We start from the raw sequence: 8,043 nt of genomic DNA, 5'->3' as shown, positions 1-8,043 counted from the left end.
GAGCGGGACATTCGGATGCGTTTAGAGTAGCATGAACCCTCGGCGGCCCTGGTCTTGTTTGAACTCGTCGAGCGGCGCCCTTCTCAGTCCACACGCCTTCCAGAGCTCATGGTGAAATGCATGTGTTGATTACAATTTCTTTTCCATAATAAGAAAAACAAGGAAGAGCAGCACTTTTAACTGATTGAATAAAAGGATGTTCTTGATTGTAACGTTGAGTCTGTGTGGTTATTTTGATCTTCAGCTCCAATTTAGCCCTCAAGGTGACTTAAAATTATTTAAAACAAGTGCTAAAAAAAAATAGTTCACCTAAAAATTAAAATGCATTTCACCCTTAGGCCATCCAAGATGTAGATGAGTTGGTGTTGAGTTGAAATGATTTGGAGAAATTTAGCTTTACATAATGGATCCTTTGCAGTGAATGGGTGCCGTCAGTGGTGTGAATTATGAAGAATGGCACCCATTCACTGCAGAGCATCCACTGGGGAGCAAGTGATTTCTCTAAATCTGCTCTGATGATGAAGCAAACTCATCTACATCTTGGATGGCATGAGGGTGAATACGTTTTCAGCAAAAAAAATTTTTTGAACAAACTGTTCCTTTAAAATGAGCTAAAATGACAAAAAAACCCTAACATTTTTATTACAATTAAAAAGTGGTTGTGTACCATGTTTATATGATATGAAGTAAATATATGAACACAACAAACCATTTTTGTGTTACAGCAAGTATTTATTTGATGTACCGTTGTCACATTAAATTAACAGTCTATAAATAATTATTTACTGCACTTTTAATGCATTTTCCCTGAGTGAAGGGACTGGGTTTGGATGACAATCTGCTAAAATTGATTTTTTTTTTCTTTTTTAATTGATAAAGGCATTAAAGTACATTGTTCACAAAAGTTAGTTATATCGATCAGCACCGTGCATGTGTGTGATCACTGGTTATGTTCAGTAAAAATAGCACAAAAAACAGAAACAATTAGGAACTATTAAGACTTGTGCGTCAAAGCTAAATTAAAAGTCTATTTGAAAATATTCAAGGGCACCTTTTGTAAACATTTTCTCCAAAAGGTTCTTACATTTCTTTTTAAATATTTAGAATATAAAATAGAACAATTCAATCTATTTACACTGAATCATTTTAAAATGAGAACATATCATTTGCAGCCCAAAAACTGCATATAATCAGCATTTTGTGCTATTAAGGAAACTGAGCAGAAATCAACCCGCTGAGGGTGATCAGAGTTCATTTAACACATATGAACATCTCAAACTGACCCTCATATAATGTGATAAATGTTTTTATGATCGCATCCCTCCCAGTCGATGAGCTCTGAGCGATGAAACCACAGTGAAATCTCCCGCTCCGCTCCCTCCACTGAATCAGATGCATGGATGACATTTCTGAATGAATTTAACAGTGAGGAAAGTCATTTCACCCATGCGACTCATATACATGCCAAAGGTTTATTGCTTAATTTATATGCATTTTAAAACTGAGAATCTGATATTGTGTTTAACTCTGTGTGTGTGTGTGTGTGTGTGGCTGTGTTTGGAATAATAGTGGGCATTATATAGTGTGCAGTATGCAGTACACTACTATTGCACTCGGAATAATGCGTGTATGTAAATACCTGCTGATATGAACACTAAAATCTCCTCTAATAGTTCCCGGTGCAGCTTCAGCAGGGTCTGTGTCTCCCACCAGCATACGCGATGACCTCACTACATTATGCCCCTCCCACACCTGAAAACAAACCAAACCAAACCAAACCAAATGTGACGTGTGCAATGATCTTAATAATGTAGTATCTGATACTAGACATTTGAAACATGCAATACAGTAAAGAATATAAAGGTTGCATGTTTAAAAACATTATTTAGCATTTTTAATATTTGTATTTTAATAACTTTTGATTGTTAATTTATCACAGTGTAAACCAAAGGGAACTGCATTGTGAGTCAAATGCAGTAGGCTATCTACTCTTATGGATAATTTGCATACATAAGTATTGTAGTAGTATTGTATTCATAACATATGTCATAATGCTGAAGCGCAGCCATTTGATTGGTCCTCACCATGGCGACTATGGGGCCAGAGGTCATGTAGTAAAGCAGGCTGGAGTAGAAGGGTTTCCTCTGTAGCGAGACGTAATGCTGAGCTAAAAGCTTGTCAGAAGCCTGAAAAATTCACAGACGTGTGTATAAACAGGTCACGTACAGTCATGAGTGTTATCTGAGTGAATCACTCACCTGCAGCATCTTCAGACCCACCAATCGGAATCCTCGCTGCTCAAAGCGCTTGATGACCTCGCCAATCAGACGCCGCTGAACGCCGTCGGGCTTCACAGCTACCAAAGTCCGTTCTTTAATGCCAGAAAAATCTAAAGCAGGTCAGAAACAGATCAATGTATGCAAGTTTTCATACACTGAAAAATGATAAGTGATAAATTTGTTGAAAAGCAAACAGCGCCATCTACTGGCAAAGTGTGAAACAAAAAATATTAACATTAAAATTACCCACTTCTTTTGGAATTTTAGGTCATTTATGTAGAATATATATATAAAATTTAAATGTATATAAAATTTAAATATATATAAATTTTAAATTTGGATTAAGTCACATTTAAAATTATATCTTTGTGTTAAAAATTATAATATCAAAGCATTTAATTTTAAACTACTTTTTATAGAAATGATTTACTTCAAGTTCAATATTTAATTATCTAATGCAACGATAAACTATCATTTTAAAATCAGAACATCAGGATTTTGAATACTCTTTGTGGCCACTGTAATAATTGAATAACCACAGATTTACATGTTTTTAAAGCAGCGCTTGTTTTTAAGCTTAGTTTTGTACAATATGAAATGTATACAATAAATAGTAGAAAATACTAATTATATACATTGCAGAAAGAAACAGAAAACCAGTAAAGGTTTATGTAAACATTTTGTTTTCATAAAATTGCGGAGGAAAAAATAACATTTATAAAAAACAAAAAACAGAGATATATGTGTCAGTGTATATGCAAGACATCTGAATGCATATTTATTGTATGTGTAAGTGCATACATGTATCCAAGTATTAAAAATATGTGCAGTATGTATGTGAGCATATATCAAGATTTCCAATTTATGTATGTATTTATTTTCTTGTTTAAAGGAAGTGAGATTAATTGGATATCTTAAAAGCAGATCAATGGTGTGTCCCATGATCATCTCTTCTAATCATCTGAATTTAAAAGAAAAGTTTCTTCAATCATGACAGACACGCGGTCGCTTCCTTGAAGCATGATCAAATTAAAGTCGTTACACACTCATGTGCTCTGGATTTGACCTCCACACGCTGCCAATATGCATTCAGTATGGACCTTCAGACGGGCCAGTCACACACACTCTGAACAGGAGAGAGTTTGAGGTCCTAGAGTTACTAGTTAGGTGTCGAAAAAATTATAAAATAACTGGAAAGTACAAAAAAGCACTGTAGCTGTATAAGTGTCTGTATACAATGTTAATACCATGATACTTTTTATGTACTAACTGAACAGCATAAAAGGTGGCATTTCCATGGAATCACCGCAGAATTCTGGTCCATTTTGGTTTATCAGGCTTGAGATGGGAGTATTCTTCTGCTCATTTTGGTGAACATGTACGTGTCTTTCATTTGTGTTTTGGCTCATGCCACTGCAATTTTGACCCGTGCAACTAAATCTATGAAGAAAGGCAATCAGTTACACAAGCTCCTGTCTAACCCAATGCAGTCAGCACTCGCCCACGTGAACACAATTAACCAATCACTGATCACGCGAGAACGGAGCACAGCGAATGTGTACTTTATATGGCAAACATAAAAATATCCTCTACATTAAATTCTAAAAGGTCATATTTTTGTAATAGCTACAACAAATGTAATATAGTAATGGTACATATTTTTATATATACCATGTTCACCATATATTCATATATCTTGGTATTTCAACAGATACAATGATATTGCCATGAAATACCTTAATGCTAGATGTAACTTTTTTATTACATCAAATATAAAGCAATTGTACTAAATCCCATTCATTCATTCACCACATATACATGCGTCTCTAAAAGTAAGTGTAGTCCCTTATATGTTTTACTAGTTGTATAGTGTAGCATTACTATTGCAGCTAAACAAACTGTTTTAAGAATGTTTTAGTAACGTTATGAAAACGTTATTTCAGAATGCTCTCAAAGCGTTCACAACATCTATTTTTTTTTTCTTCTTGGTAATGTGAACATTAAAGGAATTTTATATCAATATATATTTTGCAAACATTACGGGAGTGTTACTTTTTAATGTTATCTAAACATTCTGAAAGAAGTAACATTTAAAAATAGTCAGACGAACGTCCAACTTAAACTTTTAAGACAAAAAAACATTCCATGAACAATGTAGGCTTAAATAATGTTTGTGTGCTAACATTGTGACAGCGATATTAAAGACCGGATTACTTTTAAGAAACGGTCTATTAGCGTAACTGAACGAATATTTATTTATAACTTTGAGAGAACCTTTTCAGAAAGTTGGCCAAAGATCTGAAAAAGTTCTGTGCTGCGATCCATACATTTCCCCGCTAACTAAAATGTGCTCCAAGAACGTTTTGCTAACGTTCCCATTAAGTCATGAAAATGTTGAGTGTATTCTGAACGTTTTAAACGTAGTTTATTATTATTATTGTTATTAAATCTCGGTTATATGAATGTAAGAGACAATATTACAGACAGTTTAATTTTGCATAGTTTTGCAAACATTGTGGGAATGTTACTTTCGAATGTTCTCTGAACCATGTGAAACTAACAAGTAACGTTACGTTAGTAGGCGAACACTAAAAACACGCTATTCGATTTCGAACGCCCAACGTTTCAGAAAACGTTCCATAAATGATAACGCTCTGAGAGCGATATAACAGAGCAGATAACACTGAACGCACGTTCTGTTAACGTTACTGGAAGAAAGTCTGTTAATATCTTTGAGGGAACCTTGCCAGAACGTTAGCCAAAATTCTAGCTGGGACGGGGTTTTCAAACGTCGAAGAACATGCATTATCGTGATACTTCTATTCATCCCTGACCCAAACCCTCTCCCTGAAGAGAACGCTTTGCATTAAGATCTGTTTCTTCACCAGTTATGTCCTGATCTGGGACAGAAACACAGAGAGAGATGGATGTGAGCAAACCTGTGTCACTGCTGAGGCTGCGCGCGAGTCCATGTCCCAAAACGCGCATGGGGCTCCATGTGGCCGCTCGCGCGACGTGGACGCAGAGAGCAAACCGCGCGGCCATCATTTTCATTTCCAGGCCAGATGCGTCCCAAACCTTCACCGAGTAGCACTTTCACTGCTCCAAAACTTATGAGCGGTCCGATGCTTGTAACCCCGGACCGTTACGCACGCAGGCGCGCGGTCATTCACCTGACAGGTCAAAGTCACGCGTCCAATACAGTAACGTTATGTCCAGATGAGGCATGCGTGCGCGCGCCTATCATGGGGGAAAAAACCCCGCAAATTACAGCGAGATTACCGGTCATCACGTGCACAAACACAACCTCTTAATTAACACCGTTTCCTGTTTGGAGAACCATGAAAGATACAAACAGAAAAGACCAGCTGAAGAAAACCGGAGCGTTTATGGAACTGAATTAACGCTTGATTGTTCTATAGATTAACTTTTTTTATTATGCATGAAAAAAAAAGTATATTCAGGTTTTGTCAGATTTTATCTGAACTTTTCAGCTATTTGCCCTAAAAGTGAAGTTAGGTCGAAGGACAAATACTTAAATCGATGGCTGGCAGAGAGACAAAACAATAAATGTTAATCTTTGCAGGAGAACAAACACAAACAGAACGGACTACTTTTGATCATTTCAAACAGGCGAGTCCTAACACATTAACTGCTACAGAAAACGCTGTATAACTTTGGCCCTGACCGCTGATAATGTGAGACAAACAACATAGAAGTGGTACCAGAATGAGTGAGATGGTATTATGAAGAGAATTAACATAAAATTAGGCCTACTTGAAATTCATCTTAGCTTCAAAACTTAAACGCACATCAGTGATGGACTGTAGATGTCCCTCATTTACCACTAGAGGTCCTGCTATACAACAGCCACAGTACAGCTGTCTAAAATGTGCTTTATTTGTCAATCAATAATCTAGCTGAACGAACTTAAACTATTTACATTTTTTGAGTGATAAGTTTTATGATATAGGTTGCAATTTAATCTATGTCAAGATTTGTTTTAGTGTAAATTCCAGAAACAAGAAAAGTGTCTAAAGGGACTGGCCTCAACTTGCCTCCACGAGACGCAGATGTAAACAGATGCCCAGTGACGTCACACTGGAATGACAAGGTGAATAGAAGGTTTGCCAGGAACAAGGATTAAGTGTGTGTTGTGACAAATCTGTTCTTTGCTTTGTCGTTGTGCATGAAGTAGACTGATGTGAAGAAAAAAAAAATTAAAGCAGTTTAACATAAGGCAGCAACATAAAAAGTAAAAAAAAAAAAAAAAGAAGGGGTATGAATACTTTTGTGGGTGCACATTTGTCCCATAAATCACTGTTCAGGAAAAAAATTGCACAAATACTGTAAATGCTGTGGATAAAGTACGGGATAGTCTTCTGTTTGTTTTCTCTCAATGTTTAAGCTGTGTGGGTAAACTTACAGACAGCTTTTTACAGAAAGAAGAGTCAGTGTTCCACTCAATACTGACGACTGCAGACAGTTCATGTAAACCCTCATGTTCAACATTTTTATTTGATTTGAGCAGGGCAAACTTAAATTAGTTCTATTAAATTAACTTTCAGGAATACTTAGAACTTAAGAGTTCATGAAACTGAAACAGTTTCAGAATTTTTTCTTATATATATATTTCTATTAAATTATATATATATTTTTTTTTTTTTCTTATATATATATAATTTTTATTAACTTTTTTCTTTTAAGACCAACATAAATTTAACAAAACTGGGTTGGGATTTGTGTTTCCCAGCATGTGTTGCCATGACACTCAAATGGTAAAGGTAAATGCTAAAATGGTGTTTTATGTTTTTTTTTTTTTGCCCCCCAAAGCTACTGTTCAATGGGACGTTTAATAGGGTTTAATGTTTTGCTATGCTAATTCAGATTAGATTCTGTTATAAGTTACCATCAAGGTGATGAATGGAGAACAGATATATGGTCAATATTGAGTTTACTTATTCAGCAATCAAAGCTTTTATATTACCAATTACCACTTTAGTGTTAATTGATTTAACCATGAAAATGAAAGATAATTTTAAGTGGAATGAGAAAGGTTTCAGGTTAAGAGCAGTCACAGATAATGAGAGAGAGAGAGAGAGAGAATGTCTGTTTGTTCCTCTTTTGATAACTTTTCAGTTGTGACAAGCAAGCCATTCTGCAATCTTGCATTTCAAAGCATCAATTGACTTTTCACGGCGGAGCAGCTTCAAAGGCTCCTCACATCACAACACTTCTCCCTCCTCGCACACATCTTCCTCCATGCTTCACCGTGGTAGAGATGCATTCATTATTGTATTTCTCATCAGATATTCAAAGACACCGCTCTGGAGCAGCACCATGCGATTCATGTTTTATCACGATTCATCACTCCACACTGTAAGATCGATGCCATTTGTCTGGACCACAGCCTGAAAAGACAAAAGAACTCTTAATGAGAATCGACACCTGAACTCTAGCCGTCTCACAAGATCTTCATTAAAGACAACACACCCAACTGAGAGAGACAAAAGTTTCACACCTCATGCGTGATGCTCCAGATCCACTCCCTTTCCTCACCCTCCCCTCATTTCCATCTGAACACAGGACACTACAGAGATCACCAAAACCACTTTGGTTAGAGCAGACAGCCATGAATATTGAAAACAGGACTACTCCCAGGTCTTTCACACAAAGCACCTCCTGTAGCCAGTGTAAAAGAAATACAGCCTCCCACAGAAATCAGAGTTATTCACTTGCAACCCCCAAAAGTGATATGCTAAAA

At 36.3% G+C, this 8,043-nt stretch overlaps 1 protein-coding gene across 1 annotated transcript; it reads right to left on the bottom strand.

Annotated features, from left to right (window-relative positions):
* Positions 1-711: 711 nt before the first annotated feature.
* nme4 (NME/NM23 nucleoside diphosphate kinase 4) lies at positions 712-5,511 on the bottom strand. The gene is made up of 5 exons (XM_042719609.1): positions 5,219-5,511; positions 2,259-2,389; positions 2,085-2,186; positions 1,640-1,752; positions 712-1,409 (listed from the first exon to the last, which is right to left on the bottom strand). Exons 1-5 carry the CDS (start codon positions 5,331-5,333, stop codon positions 1,286-1,288), a joined length of 585 nt encoding a protein of 194 aa, XP_042575543.1. The 5' UTR covers positions 5,334-5,511; the 3' UTR covers positions 712-1,285.
* Positions 5,512-8,043: the final 2,532 nt, after the last annotated feature.

Source organism: Cyprinus carpio, chromosome B3 (assembly GCF_018340385.1).
Source record: "Cyprinus carpio isolate SPL01 chromosome B3, ASM1834038v1, whole genome shotgun sequence".
In the NCBI taxonomy this organism is placed as follows: domain Eukaryota; kingdom Metazoa; phylum Chordata; class Actinopteri; order Cypriniformes; family Cyprinidae; genus Cyprinus; species Cyprinus carpio.
Note: the sequence above shows the minus strand (reverse complement) of the source record. Positions and strands in the feature narration are given on the sequence as shown.

Coding starts and splice junctions, on each gene's coding strand:
- nme4 (XM_042719609.1), bottom strand. CDS start 5,333: ATGAAAATGATGGCCGCGCGGTTTGCTCTCTGCGTCCACGTCGCGCGA. Junction 2,390..5,218: donor CAGCCTCAGCAGTGACACAG/GTTTGCTCACAT, acceptor GACCTGCTTTAG/ATTTTTCTGGCATTAAAGAA. Junction 2,187..2,258: donor TGGGTCTGAAGATGCTGCAG/GTGAGTGATTCA, acceptor TGAATTTTTCAG/GCTTCTGACAAGCTTTTAGC.